The sequence below is a fragment of the Symphalangus syndactylus genome, chromosome 6 (assembly GCF_028878055.3).
Source record: "Symphalangus syndactylus isolate Jambi chromosome 6, NHGRI_mSymSyn1-v2.1_pri, whole genome shotgun sequence".
NCBI lineage: Eukaryota > Metazoa > Chordata > Mammalia > Primates > Hylobatidae > Symphalangus > Symphalangus syndactylus.
In genome coordinates this window covers 82617493-82644201 of record NC_072428.2, presented here as the reverse complement: position 1 = coordinate 82644201, position 26709 = coordinate 82617493, and the positions used below count along the sequence as shown (strand labels likewise).

General features: G+C 35.8%; 2 protein-coding genes across 9 annotated transcripts in view; one reads left to right on the top strand and one right to left on the bottom strand.

Moving 5' to 3' along the window:
• Nucleotides 1–26709, top strand: part of CCDC82 (coiled-coil domain containing 82) — a 151496-nt gene that overhangs the window by 110802 nt on the left and 13985 nt on the right. The window contains exons 1-6 of one of the 8 annotated variants that reach the window (XM_055283367.2): nucleotides 3750–3846; nucleotides 6384–6467; nucleotides 9224–10056; nucleotides 10548–10752; nucleotides 20166–20258; nucleotides 22371–22495. In XM_055283367.2, the coding sequence (XP_055139342.1) occupies nucleotides 9238–10056; nucleotides 10548–10752; nucleotides 20166–20258; nucleotides 22371–22495 (1242 nt within the window). In that variant the 5' untranslated portion in view covers nucleotides 3750–3846; nucleotides 6384–6467; nucleotides 9224–9237. Of the gene's footprint in view, nucleotides 1–3749; nucleotides 4326–6383; nucleotides 6468–9223; nucleotides 10057–10547; nucleotides 10753–20165; nucleotides 20259–22370; nucleotides 22496–26709 lie in introns of those variants that run through there. The other 7 variants (XM_055283370.2, XM_063642054.1, XM_055283368.2 and 4 more) reach the window with 7 other exon arrangements.
• On the bottom strand, nucleotides 428–3769 carry JRKL (JRK like). The gene is made up of 2 exons (XM_055283374.2): nucleotides 3631–3769; nucleotides 428–3221 (listed from the first exon to the last, which is right to left on the bottom strand). The coding sequence occupies exon 2, from the start codon at nucleotides 3052–3054 to the stop codon at nucleotides 1480–1482; it is 1575 nt and encodes a 524-aa protein (XP_055139349.1). The 5' UTR covers nucleotides 3055–3221; nucleotides 3631–3769; the 3' UTR covers nucleotides 428–1479.

Here is a 26709-nt window from a genome sequence, read left to right as displayed (position 1 = left end):
CATCTATCATGAAAATAAGAAATTATGGAAAACTAAAAATACTTTTGAAGTTTTAGTATTCTACAGAAAGCACTATAAAATGTTAAGTATTTCAACAAAAAAGTTAAACCTTTAAAAAGTGACTAATAGAGAACAATTCTAATTTGTTTTTTAAAAATTTTTGGCCAAAACATGAAATAGCATGGAAACACTTTACTTTTAAATTACAAGCTACATTAATATGCATATGTGCAAAGTAGTTTCAATGTCTTGAATAAACATACTTAGTTTACAAAAAAAATTTATCAAAATTCTGATTTAGATTACATTTTAGCAGATTAATCCCTTTTTATATGTATTAAAATAATAAACAATAATATTCCTTAGTGTCTGTTACTTTCAGTAATTATTTCTGCTTTCTTCATAAAACAGGATACAAACATATGACTTATTTAAAATCATAAAACTTTATTATTGTAATTTCCTTTTCTCATCAAAGGGCCAGATATGACAATATTTTTCAAATTATAGACAACATTTGTGAGTATGCAGTAAAAAAACTAAAAAAAAAAAAAAAACAACAAAAAATCTTTTTAAATCGCAAATTCCCATGATGTTCCCCCATATAAGGTGGGAGCTCATATCATCACACGTAACATTACAAAACCTGTACTATATAATTAGATGAATAAATAATAAACCTATACTATTACCAAATTCATAATAAAAAGATCAACTTACCAAATTAAAATCAGCCTATTTACTCCCTTTGTATAAATAACCTGAAGTTCCCCAGGTTTTTATTTCCCAGTTTCCTACAAATGAATTGATCAGAATGCCTCTTTATAGATCGGCTTTCCCATAGTTTCTCTCTCATTTGGCAATCACATCCCATATTTACTTCATTTCCAGAATAATCTCCCCCGCTTGCAACCCACACAAATGTAAGAGAACGGAGGCATGATTTCTAAATAATTTCTATAATTCATAATTATTTCCCCATTATTGAATTTCATTTTTGAATTATTATAAATCATCCTGAAATCTAATAATATAAATCTTTCTCATCCTATCAGTCTATTAAAATATACAAAACATCATTTAAGATGGTTAACACAAGAAAAGATAACTATGGCAGCCTTCATAAATCAAGCAAAAGATTTCAGAAAAGTGCTTCAGTCTGTTCAGTTATCTCTAACTTTCACTAGAAAATTTAGGGAATGCCACTGTTACAGAAGGTATAATTGCAGATTCTAAAAAGTGAATACATGTGTACATGTAATTTATATCTATTCAGTATCATCTTCTGATTATCTGTACAAATAAAAGGACAAAAGACACAGATGATGAAAACACATAATCCTCAAACCACTTCAGATACATTTTGTGCCTGTATTTCACAGGACCAACTCTGAGAATTCAGAACACAAAGAAAATTAAGCCATATTGCAAAGAGTTTGTCACAAACACAACGAGCAGAACAATAAAATTGAAATGACATTATTGACTTGACTTTGTCATCTTCTGTTTATTTCTGATGGTGGCTCGAAGTTTACGTATTACCAGTCTATCAGGTAGAATCATATCACCTTGTTGTTCTAGATAATCCAATAAATTTTCAGTCCATTGGAGAGCAGCTGCATGATTAATATGTTTCTCTGGAATTAGTTCTATTTCCTCCTCTTCATTTTCACTGGATTCATCTGCCTGGCCTTGTGCTCTTCTGATGATTTCGCTATCAGTTAACACTTCATAGCCTGGTTCAGTACTGTCTACTTCAAGCCATTTTTCAAGGTTCTCAGTAGTCACATTTTCCAATCCTTTGGTGTGTTGTAAAATGGTAGCCACAGTAGCCACAGAAATATCTTCAACATCAAAGTTCAAGCTCTCTTTCTCCTCTACCATTGGGAGAATCTTCTTCCATGCTCTGCTAATGGTAACTGGTTTTACTAAGTTCCAGGCCATTGCGATTTCATAAAGTGCATCCAGCAGAGTTAGCTTCTTCCAGAATGATTTCAGGTCATTACCTTCTTCCAAGTTGTTCTGGAGAAGACCTGCACGATAATTTCTCTTCATCGTTGCTATGACTCCCTGATCTGAAGGCTGAATCAATGAGGCCACATTAGGTGGTAAATATTTAGCAAATATTTGGCCATCATCTGACCTTAGGACATTTTCATTTGGATGTGTTGGTGAATTATCCAACAAGAGCACAGCCTTTTCCTGCATGCCTTTAGATCTTAAATACTCTCGAACTTGCGGCACAAAAATTTTATCAAACCATTGTCGGAAAATGGAAAGATCCATCCATGCACCTTTTTGGCTGAAATAAGAGACTGGCAGGTTTAAGGTGTCAGTTGATTTAAAGGAGCGAGGTTTCTTTGCTTTCCCCACAACACAAAGTTTAAGTTTGTGTAAACCTGTCGCATTGGCACAACACATGATTGTGACTCTTTCTTCAATTGATTTGTGCCCAGGGACAGTGCATTTACCTTTGATTACTGAAATCCTAGAAGGCAAGCACTTCCAAAAGAGTCCAGTTTCATCTGCATTGTAGATTTGTTCAGGCTGTAAATTCTCTCGTTCAATAAAATCTCGAAAGTTGTTACAAAAATCTTCCACCGCAGTCTCATCTCCATTTAATCTTTCATTTCTAATGTTAATCTCTCTAATGCTGTGCCGCTGCTTAAAACGAGTTAGCCAACCGGCAGAGGGGTTAAAATCACCATCCATTCCCAAAGCATAAAAGAAGAACTCTGCCCTTTTTGCACAAATTGGTCCCGATATGGGATTCCCTTTTGCTCTTTGCTGGTTGAACCATTCCAGCATTGCCCTGTCCAATTCCTCATACATGGATGGTTTCATAGATTTCCTCTTGGCCAAAAGACTTGTGGAATCAGAACTGCTTGCATAAGTTATAATCTTTTCCTTATTTTTTCTTATATCCCGAACTGTTGTTTCACCAATTCCATAAATCACTGCCAGTTGTTTGGAAGAACCTCCGTCTTCAAGTTTCTTTATTATATCAAGCTTATCTTTAATAGTCAACACTACACGCTTCCGTTTCCCCGACATAGCGAGGTAATGGGATTCACCCCACACTCACAATGTAGCAATCCACAAAATCCTTCCTTCTCTTACACAGTCTCACTTTAACAGTCTTAACACACTCAGTCTTTCATCCTTACCAGCAACCTGGTGGCCCTGATCCCCTCCCGGGCTGGGGTTGGCTGGCAAACAGACTGCAGAAGAAGGTGAAAGAGGAGGAAGTTTGAGAGAACAGGCCTTTCTTTAACTTATACGGGCAGTAGCGGAGGCCCCATGTCACCGCGGATAATCCGGATTAAAGGCATGTGTTTTATTACCCCAGCAGCCGTGAGAAAGACTATACCCCCATCGTGGCCACGAACCTCCTGCACGTCCAGATCCCCGGTAACCGCCCGTCACTAACCCCTGCCACACCCCGAAGTTACGGCAGAGAGCCGAAGAGCCAAGGAGTCAAGGACTGGCACCCTTCCTCAGGGGAACGGATATATTAGATTCCTTCCCCAGCAGCAGGGCCCTCCCGCCGCGCAGCCCCAGTTTCCCGCGCCAGCTTTAGCCAGGACAGTCCTCCCAGTCCCTCAAAACCCGCCAGGCCCCTCTCCCCACCTCTCTTGCAACCAGGACCCGCACAGCTCCCTGCCTATCGCGCGGCAGTCGCTCCGCCCCTAGCCACGCTCCCGGAAGACGATCCCTCCCGCCGCCTGGCCCTGCCCCTCGCCCCACCCAGAGGCGGGACTTCCCTTGGTCCCCGGAAGGGGGAGGAGCATCGCTTGTCATGAGCTGGTTCCCGGGGCGGGGGCGGAGGCGGAGGCGCTTTGAAAGGTGAGAGCGCGAGGGCGGTGCAGGGCGGTCTCCCGGCTGGGACTCGCTCGCGCTCCCGGTGCTAATGGTTTATTAGAGGGGCGGGGGAAGCCGTGCCTCCTGGCGGGCTAAGAGAAAAATTCCCGCGGGCGCTCTTTGGGTGGACCGGAGAACACCCCTCAGCTCTTTGAGCCTCTAGCCCTCCTCAGCTGAGCTGCAGTGGGCGCGGTGCCCGTTATTTCCGCCTTGGGGAGGTGCTTGGAACTGATGTAGGGAGCTCAGTTGGTGACTTCTCGGGTTTCTGGCCTTTCGAGGCCCTTGTAATTGTTTTCTCGGTGCAGAGCCCTTTTGGGGTCTGGGGGTTTCTATCGTCCTGCGCGCGTCATCGCGAAGCTTGGCCTGAGGGTCCGGTTTCCTAGCTACTGTGCCCCTCCCTCCTGGAGGCAGAGTGACGGACTAGTGGGCTAGCGGGCGCTGGATTCCTGCGTCCCGCCAAAGAGGTTTGTAATCATGAAAGTCACCCTTCCGGGTGTTAATTCCTGAGAGGATCTATTCCTCTGTCTACCACTCATTCCTGCTGCATTAACCTTCATTGTTAACGGATTTTAATGAATAATATAGTTATCCCGGATATCATGCTGGCAGGATCCACTTTGCGAAATTGTGGACTGTTGGACTGTGATTCTAAGTGGGAGAAATAGGCTTTCCTCTCTTCATTTTCTTATATCCTATTTCTGTCATGTTCTGTCCTGTTTTCCTGCCAATGGAAGAACTATGATAAGTTTATTCATAGCAATGTGATAACAACTTGATCTTAATCATACACTGTAGCCCTCAAATCGTGTATTATGCTGGCTTGTTTTTGGTGTCGCTAGTAATTTCATCAGAGTGTGAGCTCCTTGGGAGCAGAGACCATGTTTATTTGAAATGGTGGCAGCACAGTTCCAAGCAGGTCCTTGTATTTTGGTAGATATTCAATAATTATTTTTCGGCTTTTAATCTTTGCTCTCCAAACTGCCATATAAAAGAAAACATCGGCCGGGCGCAGTGGCTCACGCCTGTAATCCCAGCACTTTGGGAGGCCGAGGTGGGCGGATCACCTGAGGTTGGGAGTTCGAGACCAGCCTGACTAACATGGAGAAACCTCATCTCTACTAAAAATACAAAATTAGCCAGGCATGGTGGTGCGTGCCTGTAATCCCAGCTTCTCGGGGGGCTGAGGCAGGAGAATCACTTGAACCCGGGAGGCGGAGGTTGTGGTGAGCCGAGATCGTGCCATTGCACTCCGGCCTGGGCAACAAGAGCAAAACTCCGTCTCAAAAAAAAAAAAAAAAAAAGAAAAGAAAACATCAAAGAGGAGTGATGTTTTACACCTGAGAGTGGATCTCTCCCGGTAGAATTTCAAATAATGACCTGGGGTTCCACTGCCTTTCAAATCTGTAAAGTGTTAACTACCACCTGCATTGTTTATACAGCAAGTAGGTGATTTCTCGAATGAATCTTTTCTTGAGTATGAATTAACCTCAAAGTTTAGAAGGAACTATATTTCTTCTGATGAGAAAGTCAAATGGCATCATCAAAGTACTTTTAGCTATAGAGGTACTGTGTTAGAGAAAGAACACAAGCAATATGGATTATTGCCTTTAATATATATTCTTTGGCAGATAACATAGCTATGTGTGTGCATCTTATATTAACCATGAAATACAAAGATGTGATAGTATTGATCATCTTCATTCACTTATTTAATGCTTTCTGTTTGGAGTCTCTGTTTTTCTCTTTGCTTAAAGGTAAGGTATCATTACAGAACCTCGATAAAATTCTCATTTCAGGAAATTAAGTGTATATTCAACATATACAGAAGTAACATTCATTAGCACGGATTCTCTTTTGAGTAGATTCTAAAGACCAAGAGGTATCTTACCCATCAAACTAGCTTTCCTTCACATCTCTTCCGAGGTTCACTCACCTTTTCCATCCATTATCATTCTTCCCTTCCCAGCTAATATAGTAAAACTACCTACAATTTAAAAAGAAGAGCCCAACATATTTAAATTGTCTTTCCTTTTCAGTAACAGAATTTTTTACCTTACTGATATAAATGGTCATTTTGAAATATGAGAGACCCTGGCAATTTGGCAATTGGTCCAATGAAACCTGATCTATTTTGTTTAAATAAAAGATGCTGCCTCAGGCATTCAAATTCTGCAGTTTTCCAAAATATTTTTCTCATCAGAGACTGCCTTTCTTTGAAATTTTACTTTTGGGCTCACTGGGGACTCCTTTAAATTTTGCGATTGGTGTTATTAATAAGATGATAGAGGGAAGTCTGCAAATATTCTTTTCTTGCCTAGTGGATAATAATTTCCGGAAGTTTCTGGCCTAACTCATGTGCAGTAAAATTCAGTTACATAATTTTTTTAAAAAGCATATTTGTAAACTCTAAACCATTTTAATGGTTATTTTTCTGAAACTAAAATACAGCATGAATGAGAGATAAAAATAACGATTTTTAAAGGCTTAATTTTTGCTATCTTGTACAAATGTGATATTGGCAGCAGTCATTGTGTGGCACTGGACGGGGAATCAAGAGACCCGGTTTCTAATTCCTGCTCTGTCACTAACAAGCTGCGTGATCTTCGGTAAGTCATTTAAACTCTATGTCCTTGGCTTTGATATTTACACATAAAAATAGATATCTTCCTTCTAGGATCATCGTCAGGATTTAAAAATCAATGTGAAAATGCACGAAAAACTTAGTTTCTTTTATGGCTTAACTGTGCAGTCATAAGTTTTTAATATTGTGACATTCTTAATCATTTCCACCATTGTCATAGGAATCACCTGTTTCATGATAAATAACTGACATTCTGGGTATGTTATAGTTTTGTAAGATAATCATCTAGTGTATATGAATTTGCTTTTGGGTGCTAATAAGAATCATCTTTAACTTTAATGTTCTTTACTGTCCATATTTGCTTTAGTATATCTACTGCAACCATATTTGTCATTGTTTTCATAAATGTTTTTTCATTATTTCTCCCAGTTCAAACAGGTTTATTAGAAAGCCATGCTTTGTTATTACAATGTGATATACTACACGTGCACATATGCACACTTAGCTTACGCAAATTTATGTGTTTACAAATACTTTTTTGTACTATACGGCTTAAAAATATAAGATGTCTAGTTCGTGTGGTGCTTAACCAAAGAAACAGTAAGCTGTTTAAAACCTGGAGGAGAAACTGGGTGGACATATTGTAATGCAGTATAGTGTACACAAAACCATGCTTTAAGAGTAATATAGAGATTTTTTTAAATGGTAATTTTGACTACACACAATTTTCATCTTTGCTGATTTTAATATAAGCCTTTTGTAAGATGCAACCCAAGGGTAATTTCAAATAGCAGACTGCCCTGTTGACCAGAATTTGTTAGATTGCTGTTACAATGCTGATTTTATTGTATAGCAATTACTGTCACAAGGTTATACTTTGGGCAATGGCTCATGCCTGTAATCCCAGCACTGAGGCCAAGGTGGGAGGATCACTTGAGGCCAGGAGATCAGGACATAGTGAGACCTCCATCTCTACAAAAAATTTAAAAATCGAAACAGATCGCTTGAGCCCCAGGAGTTCAAGGCTGCAGTAATCTATGATCATGCCACTGCACTCCAGCCTGGACAACAGGAAGAGACCTATCTCTTAAAAAAATGAAAGTTATATTTCATCCTACACACTATAATTTCTGCTGTATAATCTTGGCAGCCCCCGTTCTGATTTCACATGCGGTGTTAACCATTATACAGAAAATCTTATTGCCGTATAAACATATCAGAATTTGTACAATTAAATGAGCTGTATCCTCTCTTCCACAATCTATAGGAAAAAAGTAATCCTCTTGGAAGGCTGGAAACATAGTCCAGTAAGATTCCCATTGCTCAAAAAATTTTTGGCATTGAATTTTTGTAATTACCTTCAGAATTCGCAGCACATTTTTTGAATGTTTTTAATGATAGTTAATTCTCATCTTCTTAAGTTGGATTTCATTTCTGCAAGCTGCTAACAGGTCTTTATAACCGAGACAAGTGAATGAAGTGGGTATTAAAGTCACTGTTTGGGATAAAAAATGAAGTGTGATTATTTTCATATTTTTAGATTTTTTTTTTATAGTGTGTGGTTTATAGAAAGACTCCAGGAATATTCTGTGCTGTGGTGGGAATATTGGAATAATCAGCCTCATAAGGTGATTTCTTTGGTGAGGATAGCTGTCAGTTCAATATATACCTCTAACATGTGTATTTTGAGGTCAGTCTCATTACATTGTCATATTTCTATTCCCTGACAACCACAGAACTACATATGTTACTTTTTTTCTAGTTATCATACCTGTCACTTATTGTTCTTTTAGTATATACTTGTGATAATTTTAATGGAATTCATTCTTTCTAAATGGTAAACTGACAGCTTTTGTTTTCCTTCCCAATACTATGCTCTGCTTTGCCATGAAACTTATTTGTTTTATTCACTTAACTACATTATTGGATTGTTAGTTAAGTTTTCTGTTGGTTATATTGTATCTTTAACTTTGAGGGGAAAGCCACTCCCATTTTACTAAGGTATAAAGAGGCCACAATCTTAGTTGATATATTATCTCTCAATTTTGCACTGCTCTCTTCTTTATGTCATTTGTTACTTTATAACTTTCTTCGTGTAAATTGATCTTTTATAATTTATATCATTTCTCTATTCAGAATCCTTTGCCTACAGGGTGAGTCATCCTGGTAATCCCATTCAGTTTTCTATTCTTTTCTCCTTTTTTCCAGCATAAAACTCTTTTTCATACATTTTAAGCCACGCTTATTTACTGAACATACCATCTTCTTTCTTAAAGCCAGAGTTTTGCCCTTACCGTATTACTTGCCTGACATCCCTTTTTCTTTCATTCTTTCTGTTCAAATACAATGAATCCTTCAGAATGCTATCCGATCACATCTGTTCAAGATAAAGTGAAGCACTTGCCTTAGTGATCTCCCTGCATCTTTCCACTTCTATTGCAGTTATTTATGTTATTCATTTGATACTAAATATTACCTTGAAATTTTCTTAATTATTATATGTTTTAGATATTTTAGTTCTACACATAGATAATAATCTTCTAAAGGACAGCACTATGATTTTTCTATGTATCCCTTTCAGCACAACATACAACATAATTCAGAATAGATGTTCATATAATTATTTCATAGGCATTCAGTAAATTATTTGTTAAATTAATGTTCTGATTTTACATTTGTGGACCATTAAATAAAGCCAAATAAATATAATTTGTACCATAAATGCATTCATTGCTCTAATCTGGTTATCACTGTTATATTCCTAAAAACTTTATTTTGTAGAAGCTTAAGTGAAAATGATACATGTTAGAAGACATGAAACAAGGAAAAATTCCAAGAGTCACGTGCCTGAGCAGAAATCTCGAGTTGATTGGAGGCGAACTAAAAGAAGTAGTATCTCACAATTACTTGATAGTGATGAAGAGCTTGATAGTGAAGAATTTGATAGTGATGAAGAGCTTGATAGTGATGAAGAGCTTGATAGTGATGAAAGTGTTGATAATTACAAAAGTTTTGAAAATGATGAAGAGCTTGATAGTAACAAGGGACTTGATTGTAATAAAACACCAGGAAGTGAAAGAGAGCTTAACTTAAGTAAAATTGAAAGTGAAGGAAACGACAGTAAGTGTCTCATTAACTCTGGCAACACAACATATGAAGAAGAAACGAACAAAATCAAATATAGGAATATTGACTTACAAGATCAGGAAAAACATTTAAGTCAAGAGGATAATGATCTCAACAAACAAACTGGACAAATAATAGAGGATGATCAGGAAAAACATTTAAGTCAAGAGGATAATGATCTCAACAAACAAACTGGACAAACAATAGAGGATGATTTAGAAGAAGAAGACATCAAGCGAGGAAAAAGAAAAAGGCTGTCCTCTGTGATGTATGACAGTGATGAGAGTGATGACAGCGATATCCTAGTTAGAAAAGTAGGTGTTAAACGTCCCCGTAGAGTGGTTGAAGATGAAGGTTCTTCAGTGGAAATGGAGCAAAAGACTCCTGAAAAAACATTAGCTGCACGAAAGCGAGAACAACTTCAGAAGCTCAAAGAACTCTCAAAACAAAGATCTCGTCAGAGACGCAATAGTGGTAGAGATTTTGAGGTGTGTTATATTTTGTTGGATTTGTTATTGTTTTTCAGTTTTTTTCTTAAAGTATTTAATTTTTATAAAAATCAAAGTGCTGAGTCTGTTCCATTTCTCAATAATTCTAGAATTTATTTTTTAATCAAGTATTTTTGAACATGTTTGATTACACTATTGTACGTAATATACTGTTTTATCATGAGCCTCAGTCCATCCTTCTTTTTTAAAATTGAAAGACTATTTGTTATTTTATATGATCTTTCTTGTTTTTAACTTCTTATAATTTTAATGTCCATTTTAAACATTTTACATCACTTAACCAAGGTATATTCTTCTTCTTAATAATTTCAAAAGTTCAGCATTTAATATGACAATTATTTATTTTTAACTTTAAAATATGAAGTTAATTTCTATGGATCTTTTTTTGCTGTCAGATTTAATCTTTTAATTTTATATTGATACCATTTTAATGGCACAATTTACTGAAGCATTTATTTTAATTTAATTAGGACTCTGAAAAGGAATCTTGCCCAAGCAGTGATGAAGATAATGAGGAGGAAGAAGAGGATGATTATGAATCTGATGAAGATGGAGATGATTATATTATCGATGACTTTGTAGTGCAAGATGAGGAGGGTGATGAAGAGAATAAAAACCAACAAGAAGAAAAATTGACTACATCACAACTGAAATTAGTAAAACAGAATTCTCTTTGTAAGTTCAATATTAAGAAAATGTTTCATGAGTTGTTCTTATGATATTTTATCAAGTATCAAATTAGGCTTTTAATATCATGTTCTAAATCATTGACTAGGAACTGTGGTTTCATATTCAGATAACCTTGTCAGTTTAATAGTTTATTCCAGTGGTTTCAGGAACCATTTACATTTTTTAAAATTATTAACCCCCAACATGCCTTTACTTCAATGAGTTATGCCTGTCAATATTTACCATTGTAGAAATCAAAACTCAGAAATTTAAAATATATTAATTCATTTAAAATAATCGTTAGTAAATTTATTACATTAATGTAAATAACAATTTTATGAAAAGTAACTATATTTTTCTCCAAAATGTGATAAATGGCATTGTTTTACATTCTTGTATATCTTTAATGTCTAGCTTATAGAAGCCAGCTAGATTCTTATATCTGGTTTTACGTTCAGTCTGTTGTGACATGTTTTGGTTGAAGTGTATGAAAACAATTTTGCCTCACACAGGTAGCTGGAAAAGGGAGGAGTATTTTAATAGTATTTTAAAAATAATTGTTGATATTCTCATTTGATACTATGCCAAAATTTGACAAATGATACTGTTTTCTTAAAGGTAATATGGAATTCAAAACCATATAAATGAACTTTTAGTACTTGCATTACAACCATTGGTCTGTCTTGCAGTTTAAATAGATCATTTCCCCATGCATGATTTTGTGATAAAATGCATCAGTCATTTGGAAAATACTCATTCACTGGATGATACAGATCCTCCAAAATATTGACATATTTCATTATATATATATTTTTAATTATATTCATTAATATCACCACCAATCCCATGAGAATATTTCTCAGGTATTGAGAAGCTGTCAGGCTCAGAATAGCACATACAAGTTTTTCAAAATTCTGATTTCTGCTTTAAAACTTGATTGTTTTCATTGGCGACAAAACACTGTGAATTGTTCTTTTTGAACTGACAGGCTTACTTTGTTCTTTTTTGAGAAAAGTCTGACAGATTCCCAAGTCTGAATAACCAGAGCTTGTCACTCTTTCTTTCAAATAATGGTATTTCGTGAAAAATGAGGCTTTCCCCCAGCACACACAGTTGCACAGGTGTTTTTCCTTCAAAACAACCATTGTACTTTGGTATGCAGTATAAGTATTTTTTATGCACTTTCCATTTCATCCTATAGCATACTACAAAGATGTGTACTTCAGATTTAAGATTTAATACAGTTAATAGTTTTACTACTTCAAAGAGGACATTCTTAAAGTGGCTTTTTTACTGTGATTGCATGGCAGTAATGACAGTAATGATTACTAGTAGTTTGATGCTACTGCCATGATTCAAGTTAAGGGGCCAGCTGCCTTACCCATCGCTGCTTTTACATCATGAATGAAAATGTCAACACAGTGAAAAAAGCAAATAAATAATATTGTTATTACTTGAAATCACAGATTTCCTTAAATGGACTTGAGCACTGTCAGGGGTCTGCGGACAAACACTTTGAGAACCATTGGTTTTATCAGACTTTTTGAAGCTTCTCTCAAACAGTGAAACCTATCAGAGATAGGACATCACTTACATGAAAATATAAATCATGGAACCTGAAAATGTAGGATATATTTAAATTATTATTATTATGATTCCTATAATTCTACAGAATTTCAAAGATTGTTTCTATGATGTTTTACAACCCTGGTAGGAACAGGGTGTTGGATGGATACTTTTTTTTTCTTTGAGTGCATTCTTTCCAAATATTTCAGAAAAGGCCATATTGACTAAAATAAAGCATAACATGACTTGGTTTATATCTCATGATTTATAATAAAATAGTGGATTTTGAGATATGAATCAAATTTCAAGAAATTTGGCAGTTATAGAGATACCAGTTACAGTTATCTCTACACTGCAAGTTAATGACTGTTTTCCTTATATCAATAGGCACTGGTTCACTTGCCACCTGGACATTTAAATTACAGGGATACTCAATTAAGAGATATCCTATTTTGGGTTATCTAGAATGTGATGGAACATTTGCTGAGAGATGCCCACTCATATCAACTCCTGCCAATTAATGGAAATAAAAGGCTAGCATATGGGAACTTCAGCTTCTCTGCACCTTTTAGTTGTTTTTTTTTAAGGGCAGTTTTGGAGTTACAGAAATATTGAATGGAATGTACAGAGTTCAAATATACCCCCTCACATACACAGTTTCCCCTGTTATTAACCTCTTTTATTAGTTTGGTACCTCTGTTACAATTATTAACTGTAGTTCATACTTCACAACAGGGCTCATTTTTTAGTACCTTTTATGGGTTTTGACAAGTGTGTAATGACATGTATCTACCATTACACTATCATACAGAGTATTTTCATTGTCCTCAAAATGCCCTCTGCTCTAATTCATTGTCCTTTCCTCCCTCCTCTGAATCACTGATGTTTTTACCCTCTCCATAGTTTTGCTTTTGCCAAACTGTCATATAGTTGGAATCACACAGCATATAACTTTTCAGATTGTCTTCTTTCACTTAATAATATGCACTTCGGTTTCCTCCATGTCTAAACGTGGCTTAATAGCACCTTTTTTTTTATCGCTGAATGTTTTTCATTGTATGGATGTACCACAGTTTTGTTCATCCATTCACCTATTGAAAGACATCTTGATTGCTTACAAGTTTTGGCAATTGTGAATAAAGCTGCTATAAACATTCGTGTGCAGGTTTTTCTATGGACATAAGTTTTCAACTCATTTGGGTAAATATGAGGAGGCTTCCTTTAAATACTGAGGCTTCCTTTTAATACTGAGCATCTCTACCTTAGGAAGATGTATACGTTTTTATGCAATATATTTTATCTTGTGTATTCTTAATTACAGCTTCTCATCCAGCTCTATTATCTAATCAGTTCTATTTTCAATGATTTTATCCCTACAAACTCTTTTTCCTCAACTTGTAACCAAGTTCATGCCTTTCCTCCTTTGAGTTGGCATGTTCCATTAGCTACTATTTTAAATTTTATCTTTTTGTTCCCATTTCCCAGTAACTCTACAAAGCACTGTATTCAGGCTCTTGCTTGTGTCAGTCCAGTGAAATTGTTCTTACTTAAGTTATTGATACCCTCCTAATTGCCAAATTACCTTTAGTTCTTATATTAACCAGGTATTGTCATGTACTTTACTACCATTGACCACTCTCACTTTCAGAATGCTCTTCTTTTACTTTCTGTGGTACCCCACTTTCTTGCATTTCCGTTTGTAATATTCCTTTCCTCTATTACTATTTACCATGTAAATTTTGATGTTTCCAGGGGTTCCATCCTCAATTATCTTCATTTTGCTTGCGGGTTTGGGCAGTCTCTTTCCCATTATTTCAGTCCAGTCATTAAGCAGAAATTCCCAAACATTTATCTCTAGCCAAGATTTTTCCTGAACATAAAGGCTAATTTGTTTTTATCTTATTGAAGATTGTTATCAGACTTTCAGACATCTCAGGCTCAATAGGAACAAAACTGAATGATTAAGCGGTAATATGCAGGAGTTTTGGGTGGTGATAGAACTGTTTTGGTGTTGGTTATGTAATTTTATGCATTGGCCATAGAACTGTACACCAAAAAGAGTGAATTTTATGGTATGTAAAGTAGTAAAGCTCAATAAAACAAGCCATGTGGGTGCCCCTACTTCCAAAAAACAAAAACAAAACCTAAATAGTTAACCACCTTCCCTTTTCTGTATTTCTAGTACCCATTAGAGTTTGTGACACATTATAGGAACTCATTGTTAGTTGGGTAGATGATTAAGATAAGCATATTGGCTAAAGACTCCTGAATGTTACAGTTCAAGACTCAGAGAAATATTGGACATCAGATTTTTTCAAACATTAGAGAAAAGAAATTCACATATTCTAGAGTGATAATTTATGCTTGATTTGATGTTTTTAATATTTAGCAATTTTATGCCATATCTAAATATAATAAATAAAATTTAATATAGACAGTTTTCAATTTGCCAGGGAATTATGTTCTAAAAATTGCATTTGAAAATCAAACTACATTTTCTCATTAAAACAGTAACCTATATGATGAATAATGAACACCACTCTATGACTTGGGTTAAGTTGTAATTAGGCTAGTATTCCCAGATTCATTCTCCTGCCAACGAATCATATTCAACATATGAGAATTTGGGAGAAACATCTCCTAACTCTAAATTCAATATTTCAGTTGACAATCGGAATCAGTAGTCCATGTACTTGCCTTTTTGAAGTGAGCAATTCTAACATATAGGAAGACATTTTGTAATTTCCTATCTGCCATTTGGCTCTGAAAGATGCACCACAGGGTAGTTTCCCTCTTGCTACATAGTTGAAGACAGTCATAGTCTTCTTCTTTTATTATCATTCCCTATTAGTGTCTCTTTATTCTGAAACTACAGTTCTTGGAAAAGATATGGTAGGGAGTAGAGGGACAAAATAGCAGTGGTCCATTGCATGCCACATTTACATAGTTCACACACTAAAAATATTGTATGCAGGTAAAGAGGAAAAATCTTCAGATTTGTGGATACTAAATATTATTTATCTAGTACTCTATCATATATTCAGAGTGACAGAATCAAGTAGTAGAGATAAGAGTAGAATACATTTCAGTCTACTAGTGCCTTGCTAGAACACTGGAAATTAGACTAAGTGAATATCCACTTAGTCTTCATCTACTAATTAAAGAAAATCATTCTATTAACACACAATAAAGAGTGGGCCTAAGAACAGACTCAGAACCATTTATGTTAAATATTAAATCTTAGAACTTTCCCTTGTTCTAGGATAAGTAAAAAGTACCTGTGAAATTTATTGCAGTATAAGGTCAAGGTAGACTCAGAGGAAGAAAATAACTGTGAAAAGTGTTTCATTAAAAGAAACAAGAAAATGCTATAAAGCATTTGCTATGCAGTCTATGAAAAAGAAGTTATAAGGAGAGAACAATTTGAGGTGAAAGGGAGCTAGCTAAAATAAGAATTGCCAAAAATTTTAAAATGTAAAGCCAGAAATAAAGTCTATTGAAAGCAGTAGATAGCAGAATTAACAGTACAGAAAATCTCATGAATGACAGGAGATAGTTGAGAAGTTCTAGAGTAGAGAAGAAGAAGATTAGTTATAAAGGAGAAGATAATAAAGGACTACAAACGACCCTGTTTCACAAATTTGGGGGAGGGAGTGGCAGAAATACAGAACAAATGGAAATGTAAAGGAAGAAAATTGTATAACTTTAGTTAGATAAGTAAAAGAAAATTTGAATGTACTAAAAATCATACAATATTTTTGGATGGGAAAACATAAGATATGAATTCAAAGTTATTATAGAAGAAAGTATTCTTGAGGTATTTTCATAATGCATAACACATTTATGCAGATTAAACAGGCCCACATTCCTAATAAATTGATGAAAATAGTTTTGCAAACAGATGTATGAACTGTTTCTGTAATTACAAGAATAAAGAAAAAGATCCCTAATCATTCTTTTTAGAACTATAAAAATGGCTTAATATTAGAAGTCATTAATATATTACATTAATATATCAATAGAGAAAAAATCATATAATTTATTGAGATTCTAGGAGAAACATTGGTGACATTCAGTGTCCATACCTGGCTATTAAGAAAAGCAGTTGTTAAAAAATTAGTAATAGGAACATATGTCCTTTACATGATAGTATTTTAAACCAAGAGACAACAGCATACTTAAAATGAGGAACATGACAAAAATATTTTCTACTGACTTTGTTCTAGATGTTTTGAAAAATGCAACAAGACATGAAAACAAAAGAAATATAACTATTGAAAAAGAAAAGACATTATTTGAACATAATATGTGTGTGTGTGTGTGTGTATATATTATGTACACACATATAAGCTAAAAGTTTCTGACTTACTTAACCAAGGATACAGAAGTTAAGAGAAGGGATATAAATACTTTAAAAGCAGGAGTAGATGTAGCATATCTTTTCATAGCTTGCATCACATTCTTTTTGCCCTACAGGGGTGAAGATAGGGGAGATACGTTAAAGTAGAAAAAGAAATCAGTTTCTTGTTCTGCCTCTGCCTCCTATACTAGGCTGATACCTCCATTCCAGAAGAAAGTACATCAAGAATCTACATGCTTTTACCTAAGCGAATATTTGTAAACATTCTCTTGGTTCTTGAAATAAATTTAGCACTAGCAAGACCACATCCTCCTTGGGGTTGTGGGAGAAAGCAGAGATAGTGTCCAGGAATATTTTAACAGTGTCCATCTCCAGCTCTGTAGTGTCCCAGGAAGCTTATCTCCCAGAAATATCCAAGAGAATCTGACTATTTTGAAATTGGTAAAAGATCTCAGAAAAATCACCAGATTCACAGTAAGTATGTCAATCTCAATGGTTCTCTTGTATACTAACAATAATTACTTAAGTGATAAAATCAGGAAAAATTCCATCTACAATGGCAACCAAAATAAAGTTCTTAAGCCTAATATTGAGAAGAAAAGCAGGCCAGGCATGGTGGCTCACGCCTGTAATCCCAGCATTTTGGGAGACTGAGGCGGGCAGATCACCTGAGGTCAGGAGTTCGAGACCAGCCTGGCCAACATAGAGAACCCTGTCTCTACTAGAAGTACAAAAATTAGCCAGGCATGGTGGTGGGCACCTGTAATCCCAGCTACTCAGGAGGCCAAGGCAGGAGAATCGCTTGAACCCGGGAGGCAGAGGTTGCAGTGAGCTGAGATCGTGCCACTGCACTCCAGCCTGGGTGACAAGAGTAAGACTCCGGCTCAAAAAAGAAGAAAAGTACGGCTTTATAGGTAAAAAAAAAATACACTTTACTGTGAAACAGAACAGAAAACATGGATAAGCGGAGAGACAAGCATGTTTCTGAAAGGTAATATGCGTAGAACAAGAAGCTATTTCTTCTGAAATTAATTTTTTTGGTTAAACTTTGCAAAACAATTCTGAAGAATGACAGCCAGACCAGTAGGAAGGGCAGATGGTTTGAAAAAAAATCTTGGCATATATGTGAAATTAGTATGTGATTAAGGATACATGGAAATCAACAAAGAATGATTAGACTACCAAATGTTGACTATAAGGAAATTGATTAACTACCTTAGAAAAAATAAGTTATGCATAAACACAAATATAGGTTCCTCTTTAATACTTTTTCCAGTTTTTTAGTCATGGGGAAAACTTATTTAAAATGTTTAAAATATTGTTTAAAACAATATTCCTGGGACATTCCACAGAAACTCATTCGGTATAGCGATTAAAGCGCTATGAGAAAAGCTCTGGAGGAGAGCTGAGGTCTAAGCCTTATTTTGCCTCCGTCTAGTTATGTCACCTTGGATAAGTTATTTTGTCACTGAGAATGCCATTTTTCTTAAGATGGGAGATTTGAATTTTATTTTCTCCAGTTTTCCATCCAAGTCTAAATTTTGTGTTGTGACATATATCAAATCTACCATGTATAACAATATTTAACTAGGGGATAGGAACATGAAATCTGGAGTTAGACTGGGTTCCAGCCCTAGTTCCGAAACTTACTGTTTGGTCTTGGAAAGTTTTTCATCCTCTCTATATTTCAGTTTTCTCAACCAGAAACGAATCTAGGGTAATGGTAGTATCCCACAGGCTTGTTGTGAAAAATAAAGCAGTGCATGTAAATGCTTACAATGATGCCTGGCATATATTTTGCTCAGTAATATTATTTTTCAATTTGAAATTCCAGGAGCATTATGCCACCACTACCCACCAGTCTACTCAAGCATAATGAAATAGGTGGCTTTTTCCTAACTTTTTTGAAGTACATTCTGATATACATTCATAAAAAAAGAATCTTATGGTTAGGGACAAGACTCCTCAAATGATTTTGATCTCTGCCCTTTCCATTTCCTCTCAGGGTCTGAAATAGAGCAGCAGTTAGTTCTCAAGATTCTGTAGCAGATGAGTGGCATTGGGCATAAGGACATTCAAGAATGATACCTTCAGTAGGATGAAATATTCTATGCAATTTGTATGATAGTTAAACTTAGGTGCACATGGGATGAATTTGATTTGTTTCTCAACACATCTGTTAATAGTCCCAGTTTCTCTGAATACCATTTGAGAAATGCTTGTATAGATACAGTTTAGATGGATTTTAACACAAATAAAATTGCCCAATATTATATTATGTCCAGAGTTTGATAACAGTCTAGTCAAAGTTAAATTCTATTGAAGTATTATTTCATTTTTCAATTATGCTCTACTGATTTTTAAGAAAATATTATATACATTAAAGGCCATGATTATTGCCTTTGGTCATAGGCCATCTAAAGGCTAATGGCCAAATGATCTGCTATTGTCATTTATTTTTAGTATTATTTTATTTTTGTCTCTTTAGCACTTCTATAGGTGTCTCCTTAGAAAAGAATGCATACTAAAACATACCCTAAAGTCTGAAAGAGTTATACAGCCCTTTGAGTAACTAAAATATAAATGAAGAGGGTTTTCCATATTGAATCCCATCTTTCTTTTTACTTCAAGTGGAAGGAGAGTCAAAATCTATCCATGGTTGCTAATGATAGGTCTTATTTTGCTTTAATCCCTTGTCAGACATCTATATTTCTCAAAATACTCAGTCTGCCCTTAATACGTCTTCACAGGTGCCCTGAGCAGGGCATGTATTCTACAGTGACTGTTGGATCAAGGAAGGGGTCGTGGTTGTTAGAGAACATTTCCACAGTCATAGTAAACTCTGATCCAAAAGTAATGAGAATAGTAGGAATCTTCTCTCTTAACCGCTGCCTGGCCTGTCACAACAGATGATGTCATGTATGAGATTTGGTTAGCGAGAAAGTGGGCTTAAATATGTGGTATGGGGAAGGAAATAGACAAGTTTTCTAAATTGATATAGAAAATCCTAAATCTGGGGCAGCATGAAAAGGGAAATGAAGTTTTTGTAGCCATTGGGGTTCTGGCTAAGGTAGCAGTTCCCTGGACAATTTCATATGTAACGTGTTTTACAGAATAAGACATATTAATCTATCTTTGGAGGTTTTCTCTCTTGTTCTGTCACTCTAAGTGTCAAATTGATAAATATAAGTGTACAAGAGATAATTTTTATTTTTTACAACATATTTTAATATTCTCTGAACAGTTTTCTTAAGTTTGGGAAGTAAAGATTTGAAATTACAAGTAGACACTTTGGATTGGAAGCCAATAAGTTTGGAAAATGGAGATTTGCTCCATGACTAGACAAGTCATTGAGGAAGCTATAAAATTAGGGTGATTAAGCTGTTTGTACTATCTATAGTTTTAATTTCTTAGCAGTGAAGAATGGAACCTATTGTATTCGAGAAATTATTTTGTCTGCTCTGTTCTAATATTTATTTAAAATTAATTTCAGATTCTTTTAGTGACCACTATACTCATTTTGAAAGAGTTGTGAAGGCTCTTCTGATCAATGCTTTAGATAAATCTTTTCTGGGAACATTATATGGTAAGTTAATACTGTGAATGAAACAATTGGTTTTTATTTCTTTTTCCAATTTTAAAACAACCTCACTTTTAAAACTATGTAGATTAAACAAAACCAATGAGGATCATTTGTAAGACCTTCCAATATTTTCCCTGTAGGATCAACTACATCAAAACTCCATTCATGTAAAATGCTTGTTAGTGTTCATTATCTGAGATATGTGGAAGGTAAGTTTGTGACAGGTCCTTGCCCTTAGAGAGTTAACAGTGAATTTGACAGTATAACACCTAAAACAGCAGAGTGTCTTAATACCCATGTGCCAAACCCAGCCTCCCTGAGCTCTGAATTTCATTAAAAGTTCCATGCTGTTTTCTGCTTTTGTGCCTTTGTTCATGCTGTTTCTTCTTAGAATAGAATCCCTTTTTGTCCCAGATGTTTTAGGTGAGTATAGAAACATTTCTACTATGAATCTATCTATGACCCATTCACGTAATATTTATCATTCTCATTTGTGCCACCATCATTCTGAGTATGGTAATACTCATAGTACTCATTTATATGCACTTTTCATGTTGTATTGAAAATGTATTTTTGCTTTCTTCCCTTATAGTGCGGGAGCAAATTTATATATATGTATATGTATATATCCCCATTTCTCTTGCATCTAGCACAGAATCTGGCATTTAATAGATTATAAATATATTGTGTTAAGTAACTGCCAAATAAGATTTCATTTACAATATATTGAACAAATATTTTTTGAATGTCTATTAAAGCTAGGCATTATTTGAGGGCTGGGAATATGACAGTGACTTAAGACATATTAGATTCCTGCACTCATGTTACTTAATAGTCTAATGGGAGAGACAGACAATAAATGAGTAAACAAAATATAACATAATATGATTTCAATGAGTGATTAGTTCTTGTAAAAAAAGAATAAAATAGGGTAAGAAGATCAAGAATAAGGGAAGGTAAAGTTTATGTTATATGCTAGTTAGATTGGTCAAAAAAGGCCTCTCGGGGTAACTTTTAAACAGAAACCTGAATGAAGCAAAGGGAGCAAGTAATACGTGGATTACTTGCTTAGCAGAGGGCAAAGGAGGTGCTAAGGCCTTTAGGAAAGAATAAGTTTGCTGCGTTCAAGAACAACTAGAAGGCCTGTGTGGCTGAAGTGGAATGAGACAGGAGAGAGGGAAAAGAGAGGAGCTCGGAGGAGTAGGCTGAGGACCGAAGGGCTTTGTAAGCTATGGTAAGGTGTTTGAATTTGTGATTATTTAAAGAAACATGACAAATTCATTAGCTAAATTAATTAATAAAACTTCAAATAAGGCAAGAAAATAAAGCTTAAATGCACACGATGACAGATATATATAGAGAATATACTATGAGCCAAATCAGAAAGGCAGTAATGAGTGTAGCATACTAAAGAAGAATGAGGAAAAGGCCTAGCCAAAAAAGAGTATTCTGATTTGTTGACACAAGGAGTTACCATGGGATCAGTAGAATGGAGTCAATTATAGATGGCCTTGAAAGCCTATTCAGAAGTTTGAACTTTTATCTGGAATTCAGGGGCTAATTCATGTCAGTTTTGTATAAGAGAATAAAAGATAATTTGGTAAGCTTTTTCATCTGGCTTTTTTTGTTATCAGAAAATAATGTTAAAGCTTGATGCTTACAAAGGGAACTTTTTAAGATGGAGTCTCACTGTGTCACCCAGGCTGGAGTACAGTGGTGCAATCTCAACTCACTATAAGTTCCACCTCCCGGGTTCACACCATTCTCCTGCCTCAGCCTCCCGAGTAGCTGGGACTACAGGCGCCTGCCACCACGCTTGGCTAATTTTTTGTATTTTTAGTAGAGGTGGGGTTTCACCATGTTAGCCAGGATGGTCTCAATCTCCTGACCTCGTGATCTGCCCGCCTTGGCCTCCCAAAGTGCTGGGATTACAGGCATGAGGCACCGTGCCCAGCCTACCCTATTTTTTCTTAATGCTCTGATGGAATTATTTTTTAAATATTTTTTTTCCTAATTTAAAATGCTTCCAACCAAGTTGGGAAGAAATTTTTAAGTATTAAATTGTTTAAATATTTCTAATTAACAAAATGATTTTTTTGTTTATCCTCTGAACAGATGGCACAAGGCAAAAATCATATGCAAAAGATATGCTAACATCTCTTCATTATTTGGATAACCGCTTTGTTCAGCCTCGTCTAGAGAGCTTAGTATCTAGAAGTCGTTGGAAAGAGCAATATAAGGTATACAGTTTGTTTTTGAATCTCTGCTTGGGGGTTGGGGGCAGCAAACCTCTCAGGATTTTAAAATCTGGACTGAATAATCTTCTAAAATGTTGGCATTTCTTTGTTAAATAATCAGCTTATTATTTCTCACATCTTTTAAAAGTTATTATTGTTTTAATCATTCACATTAACTATATCTATCCAATAATTAAGTGGTTCCAAATGACGAATAACTTTAGAACATCTCCAGGGCTTAGCCCATCTTTTAAAATGAGGAGATTGTCTCACAGCGTGTTGTTATGTCAGAAAAGAGAGTTCCATGGTCAAAGAAATTTGAGAATCAGTGGATTTAATGTAAGCTGGTTTCTTTACTGGAAGACTTTTCCCAAGCATTATGTGTGAATTTATATTACAAATATTCAAAGGGGGTTATGGAATGCAGTATTTCCTAAATTTGTGTTTTACTCTGTGAAGCTCTGTTTATGAAACACCTGTTTACCTCTTATGATGCTTGATTTCCATAACACATTGTTGGGGAAACACTGGTCTAGATAGTGTTTGGCATCTTTCTTTATTTTAAGATTGCATAATTCTACCAATTTGAAGAATTTATAATTTATCTTTTTAATTTATAAGATTTGCCACATTTTATTTCATGTACCAGTTATCTATTTTATGATCTCTAATAGCAGAGGATGTACTATATGATTTGTAAGGGTTTTCTCCCCATTACTTCTAATATTCTATATTCTAATGATTAGGAAGAGGAAAAATGAAAAGATAATTGAAGTTTAAGTTATTTAAAATCCTTTTAGCACTTAAATCATTAGTTCTTGTACCTCATTTATGCCAAGAGATTTGGTTTCATCCAAGGCTTTTGAGCCTTGTTGAATTATGTGGTGATAAATTAGCCATAAATTAGGTTTATAAGACAGTGTAGGATTACAGAAAGAGTTAAAAGACTTCAACTTGGAGGATGGCTTGAGTTTAGGGCTATCTTTTTGACTTTTGATAAATTTAACCTCTCTGAACCCATTTCTTCTTCATAGGTGGAAAATACCTACTGTGAAATGAAATACTGTATATACATATTTACTTTCTTTGAAGATAAACTACAGGCACAGCTTTTAGAACATGGTGTAAATACTGTTTTCTTTAATAGAAAGAAAAATAACATATATAAGCATACCTCGTTTTGTTGCATTCCACTTTATTGCACTTTGCAGATAATGTGTTTTTTTGAGATTGAAAGTTTTTGGCAACTCTGCATGGAGCAAGTCTGTTGGCACCGTTTTTCTAACATGATATGCTTATTCATCTCTGTCACATTTTGGTAATTATTGCAGTATTTCAAACTTTATCATTATTATTACATCTTTTATGGTGATCTATGGTCAGTGATCTTTGATGTTACTATTATAATTGTTTGGGGGTGACAGAAACCATGCCCATATAATAGTGAACTTAATTTATAAATGTGTGTGCTGACTGCTCCACCAACTGGTTGTTTTCCCATTTCTCTTCCTCTCCTCAGGCATCCTTATTCCTTAGGACACAACAGTAATGAAATTAGGTCAATTAATAACCCTAAAATGGCCTCTGATTGTTCAAGTGAAAGGAAGAGTTGCAGGTCTCTCACTTTAAATCAAAAGTGAGAAATGATTAAGCTTTTTGAGGAAAGCATGTCAAAAGTTCAGATAGGCTGAAATGTAAGCCTCTTGTGCCCGTTAGTCAAGTTGTGAATGCAATAGAAAGTTCTTGAAGGAAATTAAAAATAATACATAAATGATTGAAACAGTCTTACTGCTGACATGGAGAACGTTTTAGTGGTATGGATTGAAGATCAAACTAGCTACAACATTCGTGTAAGCTAAAGACTAATCCAGAGCAAGGCCATAACTCTTCAATTCCATGAATGCTCAGTGAGGTGAGGAAGCTTCAGAAGAAAAGTTTGGAGATAGCAGAGGTTGGTTCAATTCATGAGGTTTAAAGAAAGAAGCCATCTCCATAACGTAAAAGTGCAAAGGTGAAGCAGCAAGTGCTAATGGAGAAGCTGCAGCAAGTTACCCAGAAAAACTAGCTAAGATAACTGATGAAAGTAAACAACAGATTTTTTCATAGTAGACAAAATGGTCTTTTATTAGAAGAAGATGCCTTTTTCTTTTGAGACGGAGTCTCCCTCTGTCGCCCAGGTTGGAGTGCAGTGGCGCAATCTCGGCTCACTGCAAGCTCCGCCTCCCGGATTCACGCCATTCTCCTGCCTCAGCCTCCTGAGGAGCTAGGACTACAGGTGCCCACCACCACGCCCAGCTGATTTTTTGTATTTTTAGTAGAGACAGGGTTTCACCATGTTAGCCAGGATGGTCTCAATCTCCTGACCTCGTGATCCGCCCGCCTCGGCCTCCCAAAGTGCTGGGATTACAGGCATGAGCCACTGCACCCAGCCTACCATCTAGGACTTTTATAGCTAAAAAGAAGTAAATGCCTGGCTTCAAAGCTCCAAAGGACAGGCTCACTCTCTTGTTAGGGGCTAATGCAGCTGGTGACCTAAGTTGAAGCCAGTGCTCATTTACCATTCCTAGAATCCAAAGGCCCTTTAATAATTATGCTAAACTGACTCTGTTTGTGCTCTATAAATGGAACAACAAAACCTAATGATAGCACATCTGTTTATAGCATAGTTTACTGAATATTTTAAGACCACTGTTAAGACCTACTACTCAGAAAAAAAAAAGATTCTTTTCAAAATATTATTCCTTGTTGACAGTGCACCTACTACTCAGAAAAAAAAAAGATTCTTTTCAAAATATTATTCCTTGTTGACAGTGTACCAGGTCACCCAAGAATTCTGATGGAGATTTACAAGGAGATTAATGTCATTTTAATACCTTCCAGCACATCCATTCTGCAGCCTGTGGATCAAGGAGTAATTTTGACTTTCAAGTTTTATTATTTAGGAAATAAATTCCAGGCCAGGCGTGGTGGCTTAGGCCTGTAATCCCAGCATTTTGGGTGGCCAAGGTGGTGGATCACCTGAGGTCAGGAGTTTGAGACCAGCCTGGCCAGCATGGTGAAACCCCATATCTACTAAACATACAAAAATTAGCCAGGCATTATGGTGCACACCTGTAATTCCAGCTACTGGGGAGGCTGAGGCAGGAGAATCACTTGAACCTGGGAGGCAGAGGTTGCAGTGAGCCAAGATCACACCACTGCACTCCAGTCTGGGTGACAGCAAGACCCCGTCTCAAAAAAAAAAAAAAAAAAAAAAGACATTTCATAAGATTATAGCAGCCATAGACAGTGATTCTTCTGATGGATCTAGGCACAGTAAATTAAAAACCTTCTGGAAAGTATTCACCATTCTAGATGCCATCAAGGACATTTATGATTCATGGGAGAAGATAAAAATATCAACATTAACAAGGGTTTGAAAGAATTTGATTCCAACCCTCCTGGATGACTTGAAGGGGTTCAAGACCTCAGTGGAGGAAGTAACTACAGATATGGTTGAAATAGCAAGAGAACTAGAAGTAGAAGTGAAACTTAAAGATGTGACTGGATTGCTGCAATCTCACGATAAAAATTGAATGGATGAGGAGTCACTTCTTATGGATAAGCAAAGAACGTGGTTTCTTGAGATGGAAACTACTCCTAGGAAAGGAAAGATACTACAAACATTGTTGAAATGACAACAGTGGATTTAGAATATGGTTGTTAAAGCAGTGTCAGAGTTTGAGAGGATTGACTCCAATTTCAAAATAAGTTCTATGCTGTATAACATACAATCAAATATACAATCAAACAGTACTGCATGCTACAGAGAAATCTTTCATGAAAGGAAGAGTCAGTGGATGCAACAAACTTTATTGTTGTCTTAAGAATGGATGCAACAAACTTTATTGTCTTGTTTTAAGAAATTGCCACAGCTACCCCAGACTTCAGCAACTAGTCCCTTATCAGTCAGTAGCCATCCTATTGAGGCAAGACCCTCTATCAGCGAAAAGATGCCTACTAACTGGAGGTTCAGATGATTGTTAGCATTTTTTAGACCTAAAGTACTTTTTAATTAAATGTAGTTTAAATTACATACATTTTAGACGTAATTCTGTTGCATACTTAATAGACTACAGTATAGTGTAAACATAACTTTTATGTGTACTAGGAAACCACAAAATTTGTGTGACACGTTAGTGGTATATTTACTTTATTGTGGTGATCTGGAACCAAAT

Coding starts and splice junctions, on each gene's coding strand:
- JRKL (XM_055283374.2), bottom strand. CDS start 3,054: ATGTCGGGGAAACGGAAGCGTGTAGTGTTGACTATTAAAGATAAGCTT.